The sequence below is a fragment of the Cyrtonyx montezumae genome, unplaced genomic scaffold (genome assembly GCF_038088225.1).
Source record: "Cyrtonyx montezumae isolate F1298 unplaced genomic scaffold, pur_monq_1.0 scaffold_1, whole genome shotgun sequence".
Lineage (NCBI taxonomy): Eukaryota > Metazoa > Chordata > Aves > Galliformes > Odontophoridae > Cyrtonyx > Cyrtonyx montezumae.
Genome location: NW_027071825.1, coordinates 16051876 through 16075792, shown reverse-complemented (window position 1 = coordinate 16075792; position 23917 = coordinate 16051876). Strand labels below are relative to the sequence as shown.

At 41.3% G+C, this 23917-nt stretch overlaps 1 protein-coding gene across 1 annotated transcript in view; it reads right to left on the bottom strand.

The window, feature by feature from the left end:
• Positions 1-20039, bottom strand: part of SLC44A3 (solute carrier family 44 member 3) — a 37727-nt gene extending 17688 nt beyond the window's left edge. Inside the window, exons 1-10 of the mRNA XM_065741933.1 lie at positions 20000-20039; positions 19709-19816; positions 17321-17463; positions 16588-16724; positions 15169-15262; positions 13472-13641; positions 12814-12903; positions 12107-12231; positions 10422-10608; positions 3709-3874 (exon numbers count right to left, since the gene is read on the bottom strand). Of these exons, the coding sequence (XP_065598005.1) occupies positions 3709-3874; positions 10422-10608; positions 12107-12231; positions 12814-12903; positions 13472-13641; positions 15169-15262; positions 16588-16724; positions 17321-17463; positions 19709-19816; positions 20000-20026 (1247 nt within the window). The 5' untranslated portion in view covers positions 20027-20039. The remainder of the gene's footprint in view (positions 1-3708; positions 3875-10421; positions 10609-12106; positions 12232-12813; positions 12904-13471; positions 13642-15168; positions 15263-16587; positions 16725-17320; positions 17464-19708; positions 19817-19999) is intronic.
• Between the last annotated feature and the right edge of the window lie 3878 nt (positions 20040-23917).

Below are 23917 nucleotides of genomic sequence, written 5' to 3'. Positions count from 1 at the left end.
ATGTCTGTGACTCTAATCTAGCTCAAGTCTGGCTCAGTCATCCACCTACACCAAAGAACCTCAAGGGTGAAGTTTCATCCAGCTTTTTACATTATACATCAGCAATCTGAAATGACTTTAGCACAAACATGTATCAGACGTACATAAGTTTTTGTGGACAGTTTGTACTGTTCAGTGAATTCTGGGCTTGTAGACTTCAGAGTATAGACACAGTGCCCTCAAATGCATGCAAGGTATGGGGGGAAAAAGGAATCTGCCTCACAGAACTGGTTACAAGGCTGATTAGCTTGATTTTCCTCTTTGGTATTCCTATTTTATCTAGATCCCAAGGCATTTACTCAGAACACTACTATTTCAAATTCAAAGGAGAGAGGAACCTTCCAAAAAATTGGTCCTAGTTCTCAGTGTCTCAAATACTTCAGTGCACATCCATAAAGCTGGACTTAGTGGGAGATGTATTTCACCTTTTTACTGAATCTACTGGAAGTCTGTGGCACTGATCACGTTAGAGTCAGTTTGAAAACTCCAATCCTGCAAAGGCTTAGAATCATGAAATCATAGAATTGCTCAGGTTGGAAAAGACCTTCAAGATAATCAAGTCCAACCTCAGCATAACCATACTACCCTAACTCTAACAACCAGTGCTAAATCATGTCCCTAAGTACCGCATCCAGATGGTTTTTAAACACATTCAGGGATGTGACTCAACCAACTCCCTGGGGAGCCTATTAGAAAGGCTTAACAACCCTTTCTGTAAAGTTTTTCCTTATACCCAACCTGAACCTCCCCTGGCACAACTTGAGGCTGTTTTCCCTTGTTCTGTCACCAGTGAGAAGAGACCAACCCTGCTCTCACTGCAATTACCTTTCAGGTATTTGAAGAGAGCAATAAGATATCCCCTCAGCCTCCTCTTTCCCAGATTAAACAGCCCCAGCTCCTTCAGTTGCTCCTCATAGAGCATATTCTGTGAGCCCTGCACAAGCCTTGTTGCCCTTCTTTGGACTTATTCACTCTCTTAGTGTCAGCACTGTGTAGTGACATACACATGCATTAGTTACTGAATAAGTTCAAACACGGACAGGACCATGATCACTGGGACATGGGTCAAGTTACCAAACCACCTTCCTTTAATCCCAAGGAGAGGAAAAATCTCATCAAAAAAGCAAACACATTCATAACCCTCTAAACACACCAAGGTGAAAATAAACCCTCATATAAGACAGCAACACTAACAAAAATTTTTTTTTAGATTGAGCCCTTCTCACAAGTCATAAAAAGTAACTAGTAACTAAATAAATCTTCTTTATTTTACTGAATTAATGAATTCTTTCAAAAATTCATGCTTCATCTAAAACAAAACAAGGCAAAATCCATTTTTGGTAGTCGTACAGGTCAAACATACATTACTTGTAAAACTAAAACAACCCTGCTCTCCCTGCCCGCAGCTCTGCTGCAGCTGCTGGCTGCATGGCACACTGCTGTGCACACTGTGCAAGGAGATTTCCGCAGGGAAAGGCCGTGCCATTTCCTCAGAGAACTTACAACCCAAGAAGAAAGCCTCACTGTGAGGTATCATCAACAAACTCTTGTGACATGCCTTTATGATGCTGCCCCAGGGAACACATTAAAAACACATAGCAGACAAGCTCAGAATTGCTGGAACAGCTTGCGATAACCCCTGCCCTCGATGCTGCGACTGCTCTCGTAGCTCACCATCCTCTCACCATTCTCTCCCTGCTCTGTGTCTCTGTAGATCTGCACTGACAGCCTACAGACCAGGAAGAGGGATTAGCACCACAGAAAAACAGCATTTCCTTTTCCAAGCACAAGTCTCTCAACTCAGTACGTGTTACCTGGCAAATAAGAAGAGGGCTCTGAAGTAGCTGTACAAAAATGATTTCAGCACAATTGGGTATACTCCACAGCCAACTTCTGCATCAGTAGGAAATAGCTGGAAAGCAGAAGACCCTAGCAGAGCAGCAGAAGTCATCACAATTCCGACTGCTTCTTCCCCTCTCTGCATGAAGATATGGACAGTGTCTTTACCCTGGGGATTCAGACAGTGTATCGTACAAATACACACTGCAGCACACAATCCAGTAAGAGGCAGCAATACTTTTTTCCTCTGCTTTCTCAAGCAAACAATTTAAACAAACACTTACTGCCTCAGTATTCAGCTGCCAAAGCTGAATCAAGTACTAAAGCCTGACGAACATAAACCTGCTTACAAGAAAAGAAAAGGTGAGTTCCTCCCTTTTCTGGTCCTTTCATAGCATGAAAAATAATACTGTCACTCAGCAGAACCCAGCCTTCTGAAAAAGGCCATGTTAGGTTTGGTCTGCACTCTTACTACCTCCAGTTTAGTGGCCTGGCTGTTGGCTGCACAGAGAATCCCTGCACAGAAGCACTCCTGACCCATGTGTTAAATGCTGCTTACTCATGTATTACTGAATGCGATGACAAAATAACATTCAAAGCAGTGACTGCTGGCTGTTACCACATCTTCCAGCTTTGCTGGTGTAGCCCAAGTACTCCTGCAAGCAGGACCTGTGCGCTGCCCTCTCTGCTGGGTGGAGGGAAAGAGACCACTGCTAAACCTTTCAGCAGGAGGCCTTTCTCAGAAACTGAAATGACCAGGAACACATTCAAGAGCACCAACAGAAATGTGCCACCTGGGTTCTGGAGGAGCCAAAGGCTCCCTTCCCAGCTTCCCTGCTGGCCAGGTGGCAGCAGCTGGAGCTCCAGGCTCCCTAGGCCCTCTCCCTCCACCCTCAGGTCGCCTTCCTTGAGGCAATTTTCCAACAAATCAAGATTATCATAATTTTTCTCTACCACACACACACACACACACACAAAAAAGACATTCGTTGTAATGCCAGAGCTTTTCAGAGACCTGAAATTCTCATTGCCGGGAGTAGAGGAGGAGCAATGAGGATAAGAAAGCTCATAATTAATTACAAAGAAAAATGTTTTCCAGATATGACTCAATTGTGAAAAAGGCCCAGCAGTGTATTGTGAGATTTAAGGTTCTCCCCCAGTGACAGGGAAGCACTGCACGAGTGCATGAAACTAGACTAATTTCAGTTTAGAGAATCATATGTGTAAAAACAGGTATGAATCCCAGTAAGTGGGGATTTTTCCTTACTGTCTCCACTTTTACCTTTCAGGTTAGTATACAGATTGATGAAGTTTGTTTACACATCTCTAAATTCATAACAGTGCTGTAAAAGCATTAACAGTTAACTGGAAATATGTGCACAGAGTAAGACCAGCTAGCAGACCAGGCTTTTATGCAGTCAGAACAAATGAAAACCAGAACAGGGACAAACACTTAGGAAGAAGTCAAACAGCCTATGAATACATTAGATGGCTGCAGAGCTATGTATTACTTCTCCATTTGCAGATGATGCAGTCTCCTGGAAAGAGGTCAAACGCAGCCTCATGTCTTATAAACCGCAGTTTCCTCATGGTTTGTATCAAGGCTCAGTTTGGCCCAATAACTTTAGAGGTAGAAGTGAGTCATGTTAATAGCACACACACTATAAAATCTTACTCAAAATCCTGCAACAATCAATACTATTTTATATTAGAGCGGATTCCAAGATACTGGTAAAAACTGCAATCTATCTGAGACTACCCTGTCTGGAAGAGACTGAAAGCAAATGCTGGTAAATTCCCAAAACACCAAGGGGGCAATTCAGTACTTACCTGTTGAAGTAACAAGTAACCACCGCTCCAGCAATTGTCATTTGCTGACAGGCAAGAATGAATTCACTAGTCCAAATAAGGCCAACAAAATGATACCACGCCATGTAGCAAATTCCAGAAAAAGCTCTGTATTCCACTTGTCCTTCTGAAGTAGTCTGTGCAGTACCTGGGATTGAGATTATGTTGCCACATTAATAGAAATCACAAAATACAAACAAAAAAAATGAACTTTACAATTTTTCTAAGTTTTTCTTCAATGAAATTATAAGTGCTACTTATTTCCATCCTCTCTGACAAAACCAGAGAGACAAAATTTTAATTGAAATAGAATTTTGAAAAAAAAATCTTACAAAAGCTTGGATTTAATTAGATTCAAAGCAGAGCTGCCAATACTCAAGATTTGAATAATCAAATGCTTCATAAGCAAATTAAATCTTAATTTATAATACTCTTCATTCAAATTTGAAATAAATTCATAATTACGAAATACTTCACATTTTCTGTGTAAGAAGTGAGAGAGTGCATAACAATATCAAGAATGCATAACATCTCATTTAAACAAAACAAATTTTACCTACTATTGCAAATCACTATTACTAATTAGAACCAGGTCAACCCTTTCTAGTCATTATACTTCTTAATCTTTGTGCAAAATACAGGCAGATAAAGAAAGCCTTTACAAAACCAGTACAAATAATGCAGACATGTAAGGCAGTAAGTACTCCAATGTTATTACTGTATTGAGGAACGCTGACAAATGCATTTACTCAGCCTAAATAAAACTGCCTCCACTTCCACTAATAGCAGAATTCATTTGATATTGAAATGATGGCTTTTCACAAAAGGTAGGGGTAGCTCAGACAACTTAGTGATCAGACCTTTCCCTGTGCAATCCAATTTATTCCACTTCACTTTGAAGTCTAGTCAGGGCATAATGGCACTGGAACATTCATTCCTAGTGAAAGGTCACAAGGTATATCACTTGTTTTTTGGGTTTGTTTGTTGTTGTAGTTATTGTTTGTTTTAAAAGTTTACCAAGCGTTTACTTCATTAACCTTCAAGATCACAGAATAAAATGAGCTCTGGAGGTGAGCAGTTTTTATAACTGTATGAAATAAAGAAAGGGAAACACAGAAGTGTCTTTTACTTCTGGAACAGCATTCTAATGTCAGTATTGAATGTGTCATCTTCAAGTTCAAGAATACCACAGGCATTAAACTACCTACAGAGTGGTACTATTAATTCTGTTTCATTTCTGTACAATAAAAGAGTGCATACTCAGTAATAGCTAGAAGTAGAAACAGTAAATATTTGGTTTTCACCATCATGTTTAGCCAAGCTTTACAAGCCTTCAGAACCTAAATCCACTTGCCTGTAAGTTATGAAAATATGAATCCACCCCATAGCAGTTTTGCAAAATTATCTTCAAGTGCTTTGAAAGGATCAAAAAATGCTACATGGGCGTGTAATTGTTATTATATGGTCAGCTTAAGAAAAACCTGAATTATTTAGCTTCTATTAGCACAAGAAAATGATCCATCCTAGATGCTCTGAGAATAAATATTTGCTATATATAGCATATGATAATATGCTATATAAAAAAGAATAAATCTATGAATGGATTTTAGTACATTAAAATAAGCTGTGTGTTATATCCCTTCCTTGGTCTGAATTCAAGGGGGTTTTCATCTCCATTGCTTCCCCCAGGGATTCTAGACTGCCATTTTCCTGCAGCATGCACAGCCAGAGCCTGCCCCCATCATTAACCTCAGCCTATAGTCATTCCTTAGGAACCTGGGCAAATGTTAGGTCAGCACTGCACAATGAGGTCTCCTACCATCCCATTTCAGAGCAGAGATATTATGCCATTTGGTAGCAGAATGTTTTCCGCCATGCAATCCACCTGAGTATTTCTTTAACCAAAGAGGCATATCTCAGGTTTTGCTTCTTTAGCTTTGTCATGAGGACTGACAATAATCTGTATTGCATACTACTTCCTTTTGCTTTTCAATAGCTTACTAAAATAAACAACTGCAGTACCAGCAGCAATGGTTTTGCCCTTTCTGACCAGCCTTACACACCAGACTATGCACAGCACTGCACTCTGCTGCACAGAAATCAAGCACATCCACCTGTGAATTCACCATTATCATTTTACTGTTTAGCTAAGGTAAACATGCTTTTTAACCTCACAGAATTCATCTGACTGACACTGTATCTGCTGGGCCTAATGCGGCCCAGTACATAACAGTGCTGTCAACAGAACAATGCTATCGTAACGTATTGTAAAATGCAATGTCATCTGTCAAAGGTCACTCCTAGTAGCACAGATAAACTTTAAAGATATCCAAGATACTTTGTTTTCAGAAGCATCTTTTTCTTCATCACCTCCCTCTCATGTAACTGTTCATGCAAGCTAAACTTTCTCAACAAAGCCACAAAAGACAGTTAGTCAACAGAATGTTTTTCCTCCAATAAAAGGAAAATAACCATAGCAACGTCTGCCAAAAATCAATCTTTCTGGTGTAGTATGCACTCTTTGTGGTGATGCTAAGAAGTCAATGAAGAACCTAAAGAACTGAGAACCCTCCAGATGAATCATCAAATATGAAATCTCCGATCAGTACAAGTGCTGATCTACTGCAAATACTTAAAGAAGTTTTGCTAACAACGCAAACAGCCGTGCTTCCAGTTGTATTCAGAGCACTTTCACTCCTCAACTCGGCAGCCCAGTGCTGTGCCACTAAGTCAGTCAGCACAGCAATGCAGCGACAAAGTCAGAGCATGCACAGCACCACCAGCTGCACTCTGGGCCTTTAAGACTAGTTTTAGATGCTTCTATTTGGCAACAACTGCTGCAAGTTTTTGCTGATGCTTGGAGCAGCAGGCTGCTTCCAGGGATGAAAATTCCTGGGAAGTCCAATTTAGCAGTTTCCTTATCAGAAATAAAGAACCACTGCCCAGAAAATACTGAGAGCTTGTTTATCAGTTCCTGTTAACATGAAAATACAACACACACTTCCCACTGCTAAGTGAGGAAAGGTTCTGGCAGCACACACTACATCTTCTGATGTCCCCCAACAGAATTTACTGTGTTATTCTATTTAGTCTTTTCCCATGTAGTGTTATTTATAGCTAAGCTAGCCAACTGTAACTGGAAAGTCAAGGATCTCACAGGATATAAGTCTTCATTGTTGGTTTAGCTACTGAAAAACCTGATGCAGCAGTTCTATTACTCAATTGCCCATAGCATGCACCTGCACTACAGAAAAACCTTATGCTGCCTTCTCATCCTATATTATGCACACAGTATTTATGCCACGTGGACTCCACAGCACCTGCACTCCAGGAAGCTGAAAGACATGTTTTGCTGCACCAGACAGCCACTTCAGATCCGCAGCAAAATACCCCACAAACTCCCAAACAGTAAGACTCAACAACCCTAACATCTATCAGCTTTTCTAAAGCACAGCTGAATTCCATTCCTACCCAGCTAATGGTTCTAACTGGTGCCACTGTTTGCGCTGTCTCCAGTCTCATGGAGTCTGGCATTTCTCCTAGATTTCCAGGTCTGGAATTCACTTGCTCTCTGCTGCTCTTACAGATTCTGAATTACTGAGGTACTTAAGCAGGTGCCTACCTTAAAATACATAAGTAGTCCTACTGATTTTAATAGGCTTATCCAAGTGTTTCAAGTTAGTCATGTGTATAAGCACCTTTCTAAGAAACGTCTATTATAGCTCCCAAGAAGGCAGTCTCTTCTCAGAGTTACACTAACTGTTGGAGAAAATGTAAATAAGTGCCTGTAGTGTCACATAAAGATCAGGTGAATCACAGCTGAAGCAAAGATCAGGTGCTCCAGAGCTGTAAAACAGAGATGCTTTAAATATTACTTAAGTAGTGAAGGTTCATGGAAAATGTTAAGAACAGGTGCAGCAAAGCAGCAAGCCAAATTCATTTACCCATCTCTTTGTATAAGACTAATGACTAGAGTCTACATAAACATTTCAGTTTCTCAGCTTTCTTAATATATTTGCATTTCAAATATAGTCTCGGAAAATACATTAATGAGAAGTCAAAGTGTCAAAAATGAGACAAAAACAGCTACATTTTACAAAGTGAATGCTTGCTAAACAGCTATTTGTCAACAGAGAAACAACTGTTCAAAGAGAGCAGATCTTGGGAGGATTTCAGAGTACTCCACTGATGTAAAAAGCCCACAAAAATAATAAAAAACAACAACAAAAGAAATGTCTTCCATCTAAAGGGTGATTAGAGAAAACCAGTATAAAATACAAAGCTGCTCTGCCAACAGCATGTTATTAACCAAACAACACTATACGTGTTTGCTTATCCTCATCTTGAGCTACAAACAAAATCTAAGCTGTGGTTTATTGGATAGTGCATGGGACTGGAAGAACTGTCATATTTCTGTCATTACCTTCTTCAAAACCCCTCAATCTGTGCGCTAGATAAAAACAGTCCTTCGCCATCCCCTCAGATCATTAGAAGACAAAAATTGCCTTTGTTGTCTTCAAGCTTCCTTCACGAGTTTCTCTGTAATCAGAGCTGCTGTAAACAACTCAGATTGAGAAGAAACCTTTCTGACACGACTATAACGGCACCTAGTGGGCACCGCGGCTGCAGCAGGGCACTTACATGCCATTTATACAGGGACCACAGCCCCTGGACTTTGCCAAGAACTCAGATTACACCTGCTGGGTAACAACAACCACCATTTCACACAGAAAGCAAAATAAAAAGCAAAATTAAAAGCTTAATTACAAACAGAAATGATAAAACGAATGGCATCAAGTTTCAATCAGAAAAATCAGTTGAACACAAGGTGTATTTCCACCCGCATTCATGCTTAGGCTGTAACTCAGAACTGGTATGGATTACTTATCAAACACACATTCCCTTCTAAATATTAACACCCTATTTGTTAACAGAAAACTCTTAAAGAGTCAACCTGGCAGAAGATCTCAGTCAAAACATGTTTTACAAGACTTCCCATGTGAGTAATACACTGATAGTTAAGTGCCTGGAAATGACCCTCCCTCTTTTGCCAAATCTGCAAGAAATTGATTCTCTGAAAACTGAGAGCATGCTAGAAATTCCACCACCACTTGCTATGCAGCAAGATTATGATGCTGCCTTCTGTACCCACCTTATGTGTATTACTCTCTGGAAACATCAGCATCCCTGCTGTACTAGGGGAAGAACAAAAAGTAAAATGCCTCTGAGCCAGGAGAGGTCTGCTGCACTCTGCACGTTACAGCAGGTTCCAAACTTGGATTCCCGCTTCCCAAGCCAGCAGAAAAAAAGAGTTAAGTTGAAATGTCTAGTACAAAGAATATCCCCAATATGGGAAAATGGCACAACATGGAAAAATCATTAAAAAGCCTCTGACAGGCAGTTTTCACTGGGGTTTACAAATCTTCATAGCTCACCAATGAAAACTGGAGGGAAACGAATCCTTGTCTAGGCTAAGTAGCAGCTTACTGACCTACAGTGCATCAGAGAAATGGTGTCCCCAGCTGCAGGTGAAGTGTAAGGTGTCATGGGACAGCAGTGAGGTCCCTGCCCCCCAGTAGGCAGTTCTGCCAAAGGGCTTCAGCTACAGAAAAGCTGTAGGCTTTTCCAGCCCAGGCAAGAGGCTCCAGAAGTGGCGGAATCACAAGACAAAGTAATCAGATTTAAGTGTCAGAACAGTGTCGCTGTATTTGCTTCTCCACACACAAAGTGCCACGAAGATTCAGAAAAAAACAAACACATGAATAAGTATAGCCTCTATGACAAAAAGCTGTCTCTACTTGCATCAGTTCTGCACAAACTCTAATCCAGAGGACAACAACCGATGCTGAGCAATGGCTATAGAAATTCAAAATGAAAACAAAAGTAACACCTAAATCATAATGTTTCCTATGGACAAAAGCTGACATCTGTATGAAGAGTTATCCACAGAGTTGCATACAACCAGTCTAGCTTTCTTCCTTCAGATGACATACAAAAGGACGATCTTCCCCTTCCTCACAGCAATGCTTGGACAAGGGACTGCAATCTTGTTACCCATAGACAGTGGACAGATCTGATAGCAGTATGTCCATCAGTTATATTATGCTCATAATCTGTTCTTACAGATACTTCAGAGAACAATTTACTTTCTTTTACACAGCACCTCCTCTACAACCTCAAAAGTGTCTAGATCAATCCTGATACTATTGTACCAGTCTGAATAATTACAGCAGTTGTCAGTAAAGTACTGCTCAGACATAGAGTGCTGCCTCCATGACAACTGGACACTGTTTATAGTCAGGAGATGAACGGGAGAGATGACACAACACTTAGTGCAGTTACGATGTGAAAATGTGGCTTTCTTCATTTAAATATATATATATATATGTTTGATGTATGTGCATCTCCGTCATGATTTGATCATCAGCTAAATAATTGAGAAAGAAAACAGCTAAAGCCCACATCCAGGAGCAAAAATTCTCTCTTCTGTAGTGCCGTGACTCATAGAACTTTAACAATGATTTCAGCAAGAGAAGGCAGACAGACAGACAGAAAGAGTAACACCGTTGTAAAACAAGGCTAGCCTGCATTTTGCATAATAGGACCAGAGGGTCTCATACTTAAGAATCAAACTCAGGAAACATAGCATTCATAAGAAATATGAGTATACACTTCATTCATAAGTATACACTTACCTGCAGTTCCTAAGCTAAGCATCACAGCAACCCAAAATATCCAGAAGACGATCAGAATCAGAAAGGTCCAGAGCGGTTGGAACAGAAGGAAAGAGATTCTGCCGATTATTTTACCAACAATTTGAAAGAGCTGGACAGTGACCTGAACCCTTTTTCTTAGCACAAGTATAAGGGAAAGCAGAACAACCTGTTAAAGAAAAGAAACAATTGGGTTGTTTTTCCTCAAGAAAAGTATGAAAAGTTGTCAAATGTAGGTTCACAGGATACAGATTTCACAAAGGCATGACATAAAGGCATTTTTCACAAACACTGTGCACTGGAAATGTTTCCTAAGATACTGCCTATATTCTCAAGGAGTCTGTGAATTAAAATTCTTGATTTCACAAAACTAACTCTATAGAAGTGTCACTACTGTTTCCTTACAATAAAAGAAAACTCATAAATCTGTAATTCACACAGTGGAAACAATCTATTTTCATTTACAGCCATGAACACAGAGGTATGTTATGCACTGCACACTGCTTTCATATATCCTGTATGTCATGAACATGTAAACTTCCTTCTCACAATGGTAGGAGATCCAAGAATTAAAGAAGCCAGGCCAAACTGTTTTAAGAGGTGTGCAGAAATGGAGGCAAAGGAGACAGAAAATGAAAATTTAAATAATCCTTTTTCCCAAGGCAATAACCAACCAACCAACCACCACCAAGATGCAAAAAAAACTCACAACCTCACACTTTTTTAAAAATTATTTAACAGCTATGAACAGCTTAAAAAAAAAAAAAAGCCTGGAATTTATAAAATAACAAATAGGATCAATGGCAGCAGATTGCTTTACCACTGGTTTTCTTGTCTGCTCTGCACAGAGCAGCCTGAAGCAGTGAGCATTCACCAAGTTTAACAACAGCAATGGAACTCTCCCTACTCTTTTACTATCAACAGTTAAAAGGTCACTGTACATAATTTACAGAGGATATGAAAAAAATCTGATCTGTAAGAGTTATATTTTCACCACAAAATGCCAAACTGATGAGATCCAGTGAATCCCAGCCTACGGACCCCATTCTGCTTTAAGAAAATGGTGATGCCATCATCTTGACAAATGTTTCACAAACTACACACTGTACACTCATATAGAGCAATGACTCCTTTAATATCGCATCACAACGAGAAACTCTCTTTAAAAGTTGCAAGATAGAGTCAGGTTTTCTGTTGGAAAACAAGGATAATGAGAGAAAAGCAGAATTTTACCCTGTAGCGTGAGGCACAAGCACTGCTGCCTGTGCCCTGCATGCCCATTCATTGTGTAACAAATCCAACCCTCTCTACAACTGACAGGGCTGGCTGAATGCACAGATTGCATTTACAAGGAGCCAGTGCCTCTCTGATCACCCACCATGATTCTCCAACTAGCTGATGCACAGCACAACAGGGATGGAACACAACTGCATTTTTACAAAACTGATGATAATACTGTTTATATAGAATTGAAGTGTGGCAGTGCCCAGAGCTGACAATGAATTGCATAATGAAGGTACCGAACTATTTAAATGACTACAAGCAGTCACTGATTCTCCTTTTCAAATTTGAAGGAAATAAGGAGTTACTCTTATTGTAGCAAAAACATTGCAGTTTGAGTTTTCAAGTCACAGCCCCGTTACTCCTTGCTGTAAAATAGCACTTACTGTAACCGTTGTAGAGAAGATGGCATATCCAAATAGAAATTTTACATTCTCCTTTTCTGTTTCCAATTCAGTGCTGGGATCATTCTTGTAGTCGTAGTAGAGCCACCAGAGGACACCCGAGACAACTGCAGCAAACAAGCAGCATGAACGCAGGCAGTGCTCCCCAGGCTGCCTCCCCCCAGCCCCTCTCAGCAGCTGTCATGTAAGAAAGGTACAGTATCAATGATCACAGAGAAAATTCACACCACAGTCTGTGACTTAGACTGAGGTAGGTACAAGCCCAGCAGATGATTTGGTTTACTTGCAGCTATTCTAAAACTCAGCCATGTAATTTTGTTGAGGAAATATGAAGCTAACTGTTACAGAACGGCTAGCTTTAGCTGGACACATTATGACAGGTCTCCCTTCCAATGTAAAACTTCACTAAACTTCCTTGTGAAAGAGCAGTACTGCCATAGCTGCCTTCAGCAGCCAAATCAAATGCCATTTCCACACATCTATTAAGAATTAAAACTCATAATCATCCCAACACTCAGCAGCTGGAACAGCATAGCCAGATGCTGGCACATCAAGGCAGTCAGGACTCTGCTTGGAAATGGCTGTGGCTACTGAGGACAGCTTCCAAGAAAGCTGTTTGTTCAGCTGCCTCTCCATCAGTTCAGTGACATGACCCCATTTAGCATATGCTAAAAGGTAAATATACTTACATAACAACCCAAACACAACCAGTGCAATCAAAGTATGGACCAGAAGTGTCCGAATGAATCTGAAGGTTAAAACCACTATAAAAGAAAAAGCTGAAAAATACACAAAGTACGTTTATTATGAGTGTTACCACCCATTTAACTTAACTCTTACTTACTTCACAGTTAACATTATTACAGAATTTGGGCTTTGACTTCTAAAGAGGGATATCAAAGGCAGCAACGTGTTCTGAAGCTGGTAACCTTTTTTAACATCTAAAACAGATACCTCAAACTTTATAAGTTTATAACTGAAATACCTCACTTTGAGAATCATTATCTTTTCAACAATATTGTCTAAGTTTTAAGTTAAAAATCAAAACATTGGTGCTAATGGCATTCTTTTCATCAACAGCTTCTCAGTCCCCTGAAAAGAGACATATCATCCTGTCTAGGAACTCAGAATCAGGTATTTCCTAGCACTGTATTTTAGTCTACTATATTCCTCACAACAAAAAACAATTATTTCTCGAGAATAAATCTGTCCAGAAAAACCTGAAAAAGATCATTATTATTAAATTTAAAAATATGAAGTTAACAAAAACATTTTGAACTTTATATTTTAATTGAATATTACTATCCACTTTTTATTTATAACCTCATTTTTTATTTGTAACCTTACCTAGTGCAAGAACACTCAGTCCTATCACAGTATCTCTTCCTGCCAATATTCCACTCAGAATTCGGTGAAAAACATCCATTTGATTAACCATATTTATTAAGACAGATGCATATTTGGAATAGCATTCAGGATGTTGTGGAACACACCGATTAAATAATGGAAAAGATTTACTGGAAGGTTAAAAAGAAAGATAGAGAAAAATGTTTTCATTACTGGACGGTTTCAAACCCACTGTGCTTTATCCCACAGCACCTTCTGAGCCCCCTGCAGCACCCCACCAGGACCCCCAGCACAGTGCTGCTGCAGCTGCCAGCCAACACCTGCAGCCTACCAGTATCCCACCCTGCCTCCACCGTACCCACAGAGTCTGCCCCAACAAGGCAGGACACTGAGCATGGGAGCAGTCTCTTGCAAATGCTCAGGCAGTGGCGTCATGTTTCATCTGCAAAATAAACTCTTGGCGACACCATGCCTGCATTGCTGGGTGAGAACATCCATTCAAGACCAACATGGGGAAAAAAGTGGATTACTATCTCACTCATCATCAGCATGCAGCTCTTACTCGTTTTCTAGCCTGGCTTCACCCATTCTGCTCCCACATCTTTACATAAAACCTAAATACACGTGAGCATGACCATAAACTCTGTTATTCACAGTTTGAATTACTTACATTTCACATTGTTTTGAGGATATTTAAGCATTCTAAAACCTGCTCCAAAACAATGTATGTAAAGCGCATGAAACGTCACCACCTATCTGCAATATAAAACTATACGTTTCTTCTAGCTAGCTTAATGAATATATTCATTGTTCCACTCCAGCAAGGCTGCACTGCAACAAAGACACATTCATACCTACCTGGAGAGGTTTGTTCATCAACATATTAAAACTTCTCTGACTAGCTTTGCTTCTGCTATGAAACAGTACCGTGCAATGTGAATATGCTGAGTTCCTTGCCAAATTAAAAAGGCCTAAAAAGTCCAATATGCCATATTTTTCATCCATTTACATCTTCCTTTGATCCACTGCAATGGCAATGGCTTCATGTGTCCCCTGCTCCCTCCTGGTGTTTCACCCTCTATTTTCTCATCAGAGCAGTAGACGAATTAGCTCTGAAAATATGGATACTGCAATTCTTTATTGTATTTTCATAAAGTGGAATTTTAAATCATGGTTTTAAGGATTTTGACTCACTAATTCAAAGTAAATCAAAATATAAAACTAAGCCAATATATCCATACTTAACATGCTGGAAAATGTTAGACCTTGCTGTCCACAGACCTGTGCTTCAAGCCAGCTGGCTGTAAAATAAATCTGACAAGTAATTTCTGGGTTCAGGATAATAATCAAGATCCGAGAGCACGGCTCCTTTTTTTTTCCACTAAGGGAGAGAGCAAAAGTATGTGCAGGAAATAAGTCACTTCTCACGTGGAGTGCTCTGTCCCTGATTAGGAGAAAAAACATTTCTAAAGGGTGGAGGAATGGAGAGAATGCAGCCCTTGCTCATTCTCTAGGTCAGGACACAGGCGTGCTCTCAGAAACACACACAAAAACCCATAAGGATATAGGAACAAAAATAAACGATGCACAAACCATTCTGATTTTACATGGCATCATGCTAGCCACAGGGTGAGGACAAAGAATCCTTACAAGCTGTGCAGACGCCAAGGTGTTGTAAAGCATCCAGCAGTTCTTACCTTGGTGGAACTGGCAGCGTGGGACACAACTCAGCTGCCTTTGGATTTAGTGTGTAACTGGAAATGCTCAAGTTGTAAACACAAAGACAAGAACCTAAAAAATAAAAGAAATGGAAAATTAATATTAGTTCCAGTTCTGGAGAAGAACACACTAAGCTTTGTTCTGCTTTGTTCTGCTTTGATCCCTTAACAGGCAACATTCATCACTGATATTCCAGTAGGAGCATAAACTAAAATTAGTTACCAGGTATATCTATAGCAACTTCTATGGGATCTTCTGTCTTCTAGACTTAACTGTAACTACCATTCACTGATCTTCATGGAGGGTGGGCACACTGTTTGTTCCACAGTGCAACACTTCAGCTCTGAACTTATTCCTTAAGACAACAGAAAAACCTAAATTGACACATGCAACAATGGAATAGGCCCCTCATAATTTAGAGCAGAATATATGTCTATCCAGAAGCTTTATATTTCCTACTCTCTGGGCTGAACAGTGTCAGGTACTCTGCTAACAATACTCTGCTCCAGGACATAATGCCATTAGGAAAGAAATATTGGATGCATTCAAGCCATTCAAAATGCAATACTGCCCTCTCCCTTGACATAAACGTGCAAGCAGTTTTAGCATGTGGAGGGAATTTCATGCAAGTTTATTCGGTTACACTGAAATTACTTATATATCACAGGTATTTGCAGCTTTCTGTACAAAACTAATTAACAGCAAAATATACTGAAGTGAAATTAAAACAAATGTTGTCAATTTAAATAGAAACTCTTGCCAAAACATTCAACAAAATGAAAAAGAATGGAATTCTGACATCTAATAAAAAATGCCACTACTATCTGTAGGGACTGCAGTTTACACATATACCATGGAATAAGGGTTAGGCCACAGGTTACTTCATTTACATGTTGGAAATGAACAAACCAGAGCTGCCTCCCTCACAACAGCTACTCCTGACATAACATTCATCTTCAACAGCAGAATTTAAAAAAAATCCTACGCGGAATAGTAAACTTTCAGCTCTGATGTCAGAAGGGATAACACTGCCAGTACATCTCTGGAATTAATAATTCTACTACAGCTTTAATCACATTTAAAAGAACCTGTTAGACAAGTTTCTCAAACAGCACACAAGTTCTGTTCACCCACTGCCAGTTTTCTGCTGGATAATCTCAGACTTGTCCAGAAACAATCCAACAATTTTTCAATCTGCATAAGAGAGCTGTACCATTTCTAGAAACAATGGTTTTGAAATAAAGCAGAGATGAGGGTTTATTTACTGTTGCTATGGACTGCTCAGGAAACCGATGGTAAGAAATGACTCCCTAGTGTAGCAAACATAAGAATAATAAAGTGAAAGTTTCTCAACTGTTCTACAGACACATTAGATACTCATATTCCCTGCTGCACACCATTGTTCCTTGCAAAACTCTGGAGGTCTTCCAAAGAGTTGAGCTGCTCTTGTGGACAACTAGACACGCACAAGGAAACTGAACTGATTTTGAGGCTTTGCATTTCCGGGCTGCATGAACTCAGAAAGAACACATACCTAGAAAGACAGAAAGATCCTCGTTTCAAAAAACAAGCCTCCTGGTTTTCATAGGTTTAAATTCTGAGTCTTCTTTCCACCTTTTTAAAGTGCTACAAAGCAAATGAAACTTCTTCCACATATAACGAAACAACTTGATTTTGAAGCCAAAAGTTAAGAAGCAAATCAAGAACACGCTATATTTTTGCACTTCGTTTCTTTGATGGGATCAGGAGCTACCAAGAGGGGTGCCACCCTACAAGCATTAGTTCTCTTGCATGGAATTCACCAGAATGACTGGTAGGTCCAACATTAAATTTCCATAAATACAAAGATTTGTCCACATTGTCCAACAACAGCTGGTTTGCCAGAAGCCCTCGGATCCCTCTTAAGAAGAAATCATCATAAAGCATAATGATGTCATATATTTCCAAATTAGATCTTAATTTTTTTGTTTCCTTCGTTATTTTTGACCATTTCCACACCTTTTTATTTGCCTTTTAGTTAAGGTGTGCATACACACATGCATGTGATTGACATCTAGATCATGTATATTCATGAAGTTAGGCACAGTTCACAAACAGTACCTTTATTTAGACATTATCCGAGGTACTTACTTTTTATTAGTCATGTCCTTTCCAGAAAGGGGCACCCCTTTTACAGGAACATTCTTCCTGCCACATATGTTCCCAAAGCTGTCATATCCAAGCACAAGTCTTTCTGCAGCACCAGCCATCACAGCATAGCCAGTTACAAACATCTACAAAAACAGTTTTTCTCATGTGAAATCATGCTACGATAGCTTTTCCCTCCCAATCAACAAATATTCCTTTCAACTTGTGTATTTCTGTCTTGTGAAAGCAAACCGATAAATCTAAAATTCGACCCTAAGCACAAGGCCAGAGCAAGTTTTGAGGACAAGCCCTACTGTCTCCTTAGACCTCTCCCTTGTCTTGCAGAAAGAACACCAATTAATTTAGCAGAGTACCACAGAAGAAGAAAGGTGGGATCTGATTAAAAAACTTGGAAAGAAGTAGTAAGGTACTAAATCCTGCCTCTGCCAAAGTTTCTATGTGTCACTGGGCAAGGTCACTAAGGTAGCAACTTCTATGTAGCCACTGCTTCTCAATTTTCAGACTGCCTTTCAAGAACACCTGCACAACACATCTGCTGACATACTGAGCTGTTGAAACATCAAATTTAACCAAAGGTATACTTAAAAACAAGTATAGTTAAAATGCAGATTAGCTGAAATCTCAGGAATATGCATTCTTGACTGCATTTGAAAAACCTCGAGAGCCACATTGTGGACCTGGGTGTTACTGCACTGAGCTTTTAGATGCTCTGTTGCTCGACCAAACCCCAGCACCAAAGGTCAGCTCCCAGTAAACCTAAGGGGAAGCATCCCTGCTGGCTGAGCTGCAGCAACTCATGGTCAGCATAAGACACTCTGCCTAGGAATGCAGCATAAACTCTGCCCAAGTAGTCAGGGACAAAACACTCTTTTAAAAGAACCTTTCCCAGTGCCAAGAAGCAGTATTTCTTCTGTGAAGCTGGTGAAGTCTTGAGCACTTTTCCCCACAGCTTATTTATAGCACTCAGGCCATTGGAGAACTTGGTGATTTAATCATCTCCTCTGTCCCATGGAGAGAAACCACATTTCACATATAACAAGGACAAAGCTCTTGGCTCAGTGACTACATGCAAATTGCTGGCAGCTGCAAGTCTTCTCAACCCACATGAACCACCACCACCCTGCACAGGGCAGTTGAGTATAAGCTGTGCTGGAGAGTGATTTTACATATCAGATCCAGCACAACAGCTTTACTAAGTAAGGTCTAGTGCCTTTGTTATTTTACTTCTAACTTGTGTCTAAAGATAGGATCTAGGCAAAAACTGAGTCTCATACATGGGAAAATATGTACTTCCTTGATCCCCAATATATTCTCATCTGTGCTTGTGTTTACAGTGTAATTATTTAAATAATACTATTTATAATAATGCTTGCAAGTTAACACTGTCTGACTGATGGCAGAGATGCCATCGTTAAAGCTGGTCATGCTACTTGTGTATGTGATGCTCCTTACAATAACAAATTATTTTCAGATCCTATTTATTTACATAGAAAAAAATACTGAAAATCAATTAGTTTTCAAAGGAAAAGGAGTTGACACTGTAACTCAACTTGACATGGCCTTTCAAAAAAATATAATCTGATAACCCTTCTAAAGAGGGAAGCTATACATTCACTGCCATCAGTATTGTAAATACTGTGTGCATGTATTATTTTTATGTGCAGTAAGCTGGATAGAAACCATAGAGATGGCTGAGTGAGTGCTGGGAGGCGTGTCAATCTCCATGCACCAGTAATACACACTGCACAGAACCACACACGTGGCTTCAATTTTTTTCCACCGTGGGAATAAATTAGCATCACCTTTTTAATATAATCTATAAAAATTAGATCAAACAAAAGAAAACAAAGCTATCTATACACTGAACTGTTTCACAGAAACAACAATAAGGAGGGCAAGAGAAAACAAAAATCCAAAATCCTTGCCCCAATTGCAAAGGTCAGTTTACACAGAGCTCAGAGCATGCATATATTCTTCTGCACTAGTTTCCCTCAGAGGGCTCTTGGGAATTTAATCTAAAACTGATGAATAGCATATTCAGGCTCAGAGATATCATGAAAATCGTGCTTATAAAGACAAAGCCTGCTCCTGAAAACTTGCACGCTCTCCTTGGCACGGGACAGACAGCGAAGTGACACACGAGACACACGGTGCAAGATAAAGACTGCAGAGAGCTAGATAAGAAGTAACGAGAGCCCGGTCAGCGCTCGCATTCGTTCTCAGAAAGGGAAGTCCCAGCCCCGCACGCACTCGGCAGCCGAAGCACCTGTGCCGGCTGTGTTAGTGCCGGCGCAGCCCTGCCCGTTCCACGCGGGGCACAGCTCCGCGAACTGCGGCTCCCGTTTTCCTCCGTGGGAAACGCAAGCTTACCAAGCCAGCCCAGAAAAGGAAGAAGAGGAACAGCCAGAAAGGGTCCGTGCACTTTCTAGAAATGACCGGTCTCCATTCCCTCACTTCAGAATCACAATCTCCGGACTCCTAAAATGGAAGAAAGACAAACAAAACACCTGCGACAGCGAAGTCACGTTTCAAACGTCACAGGTTTTCTGGAAGCGCGACCCCGCCGTTACCGCCGGCCGCCTGCTAGCTCCCCGATCCCAGGAGCGGGGCCGCTCGGCCGCACCACCCACCGAGCCTCCCGTCCCGCCGGCCGCAGCTCACCTGCCGCCGCTCCCCGCGCAGCGCCATGCTCCCTCCCGGCGCCGGGCCCCGGGGCGCAGCCGGCGCGGCGGCGGCCGGTGCTCGCTAGGGGACGGCTCGACGGGAGGAGCGGCCCGGCCGGGGCAGCGGCACCTCGGGTAGCTCCTCCCGCCGCCGCGGCTGGGCGCTGCCAACCCGTCCCGCCGGAGCCGCCCGGGCCGCATCTTCTCTCGCCGTGACCGCGGCGCACGAGGGCGGCTCGGTCCGAAGGGCGCGCGGCGGAAGCGCGGGCGGAGCTGGGAGCGGCGGGGCTCGGGTGGGGGTCCGTCTGAGCTGAAAGAGATGAAAGTTTGTGTATAAAATACAGAAAGCCGATATTGCACATAAAGCGTTTCTAAAGCGTTAACATTTAATGGTACCGTGTTGCAAAGGTAATTTTCCGTCTGCAGATCCTTAGTGGATAAGTAACTTTTCTTTCCCTTCATAGTGTTGCAATTTAAAAACAAATGCGGAAAAAAAAAGGCATTTTCCCTCGACATGCAAATGCACGTGAAGTTCCTTTTTTTTTTTTTTTTCCCTGGAAAGGACAGGCAGTATTTCATTATAACAAGAAAAACAACCAAAAGCGTCAGTAACTTGCAGCTCAGGCACAAGGAGCTACCTCCTCTTCTCATTAAGGGTGGTTCTGAGAGAAGAATGCTGAAGGCCGATGCTGGAGCCCACGCCTGCTGCCGCCAGCTGCTGCTCCTGGCTGCCACGGTTGGCCTGCCTTTCTGAAGGATTCTCCTTGAGCTTTGCATTACGTTCGTAGTGTGCAGAAAGGAAAACAGCAAGAGGCACAAATATTCTAACACGCAGATTCCAAGCAGATGAAGTGGATGGAAGAGCAGCAGAACCAGGAGTAAGGCCTGCCTTTACCGAGCAGGTCCAAGATTTGTATTTGCTCCCAGTCACTCTAGGAAAACTTATACTGGATAGAAAATATCTCTGGATTAGAACAGGATTAAAAATGAATACATAAATAAGGTATTTAAGTTGTTTGGGGTTGTTTTATTTTTGTTTCGGTCTGAATTTCGGCGACGTTCAGTGAGCCGCTCCTCCCGTGCGCCGGCAGCCGTGTAATGCCAGCGCGTGCCGCTGGGGGGTGCTGTGTCCCCGCTCCGGGGCCGGCGCGGCGCTGCGGGCGCTGCCCGGGACCTGAGGCCGCCGCTCGCAAACCCCGGTCAATGACGGTGTCCCGTCGCAGCCGAGGAGAATCCCGAGACGGATTCTCGGTTTAAAAATCCACATCGGAAGGCTAATAGTGAAAACTGTTATTTATCCAATCCTGCTGAAGCCCGAATGGCCCAGGTCCATTAACAGCTCGGAGCTTCTCTTCCACCACTTCCAGGTACCTGCACTGATGGTGACGGTTTGTAACAGCAGCGTGGCTGGCACTGGAGCCGGAAGGGAATGGGAGTTTTCGAACTGACATTTTGTGAGATGTATCCGGTTTAACTTAAATAGAAATAAGATAAAATAGAATCCTAGAAAAGGAATATTGAATTGCAGAATTGTTCCTTTTATGAGAACACTAATGAATTGGCTACAGAGGTGTACGCTGGCTTGTCATCTCTGGTGAGAAGCTCGAGTTGGAGTCTTTGGCCTCCTTCTCTTGATCAGCACATACAAGACACTGACTTCTATAATACACTACATTTAAGTCTTGTATCCAGCCACAGATACTTTGCTGAGAGATTAGTATGATGTGTGCCTGCCTTTATCTATGAGCCTTCACAGCTCTCTGGTGAATATAATGCTTCCTGTAAAGGCAAAAAGTGCTTAAGATCTTAATACTTCACACATGGTAGTGTATCCAGGGACTCACAGTGATCTACTTGTGAATTATGACAGTAAGTATTCAAACTGCTTGGTATGTTGTGATGGGGCAATTAAGGGAAGGGAGATTATTGTTTACATTTTCAACATTACTCAGTTTTTAAGAGCTTCAGACAAGTTCATCAACATCAGCAACAGAAACACTGAAAACTCACACAGGCACTTTTATCTGATTTAAATTCAAGGGTTTGTCACAAAGTCACTTAGAATATATGTAGAAGAAAAACAGACAGACTCCAAGCTTCTGCTTTAATCACAAGGTTCTTATTCCTTATGAGGGCGGTGTTTATTCACAGAGAAGGAGTCCTGATGCCGCCTGCTCCTCTTCCTTACCAAGAAACTTATGTGGTTAAAACGGGCAGGAATGTGGATTGGGAGAGGAAGGTTTTAGAAGAGAGCATGACAGTATCTTGCTGGACTGGTTAAGTGAGATGACTACCCCTATCTGTACCCCTTTCTGGGTCAGACAGGACACAGAGACCCATTACTCTAATAGCAGGACACAGCAACTGAGAAAGTGAGCCCTAAAAACAAACATCTTCTGCCTAATTAGAGAAGGTACAGCTGGGCACAGTTTCCATTACTCTCAAATGGTCTTGCTTATGTACACTAGTTTAACAAGCAGACACTGTTCTCCTTGCATAGCTATGGAATATCAGAACTAAAACACCCAGAGATTGAATGTAATGCCACTTACTGTGTTCAAGCTGTTTGTTAGTTTTTCTGACAATTTCTACTCTAAAATATGTTATTTGTGACTTTGCCTCACTTGAACAATTTAGCCTGAAATTTCTCATGGTGAGTGCTCGGGACTTTTGGACAATATAATCCCAAACAGTTTGGTCATTTCTAAGAATGAAAGAAGAAAAGTAGACATTATATCTGTATCTGTATTAAATAAATGCAATGTCCTTTGAGAGTAAAAGTAAATAAATTGTCATACATTATTTGAACCAGAGATTTCAAATGGACAAGAAGTGCTTTCTGCTTCTTCTCATATCAGAGAAACTTCATCCACATATGCTCAAATGACTGAAATATCACACTGTAGGCTCAGTCAGCTTGCTGAATTCCATAAAGAAGCTAAGCAGTCTGAAGACTGTGTCTGCATGGCATATTCCTGAACTGCTTGATACTATTTGATCTACCTTGAAACCTGCTTCTGATGTCACATACTTTCACAGTGTTTGCTTGTTTTTTTGTCTCAGTGACTATCTTGATGGTGTCCAGTCACAGCAGACAAAGAAAGATTCTGAGATGAACGCAAAGAAAACAAAAGGAGGAGTCATTGTTGGTGGTAAACAGCTTCTTACAGTAGATAAGGAATACCTTGGTGAGGAAGGAAATCAGAGCCTAGGAGTTCTCTGAGAAGGATCAGAGGATTCATAAAGGCCAGCATCAGAAATGCTCATTAAATGATCTAACAATGTTCTACACAGGGGGTTGTTAATCCTCCTTCAAACCACAGTGGCTGTGACTGTCTGAAAGCTGGGACTGGCTCAGCAAAGGCATGACTACAACAAAACAGGACACAGTAATGGCAGGGAAATTACAGCCAGTCTGTGATTCTGTGACAGCATGCAGGATAAAAAGTAGAAATGGATGTGAGTGAGTCTTAGTGCCACGAGGAGATGGCTGGAAAAGAGAGGTGAGGTTGGGACAAAAAAGGACTCTGAAAGCTAAAAGAGGTCAGCTGTAGGTTAAGGAAGTGTATAGCTGATCAGGAAAGAAGAGATCTGAGATGTATGAAAACTATGTGGGGATTAAGCAAGCAGTAACAGAAATCCTGAACGTGAATAAAAGATTAAGATTGTGAGGAAAGAGTAAAAAAATCTGGGTCTGCTAAAAGCACTCCCTTTCACAGCCAGAGTATCACCTTTCCACTGCTCTCAGCAAACTTCTGCAGAACTGGCTTGGAAGTGTCCTATTGCACTCCAGCCCAGCTAACAACTTCAATCCCCTGACCAGGTCTCTGATCAACTTGCTAGTGCTGTCAGTTCCTCCACTGGGTCAGATGGCAGAGCACCGTGTATATATTTGGGAATCCAATCCTTGTGAGGA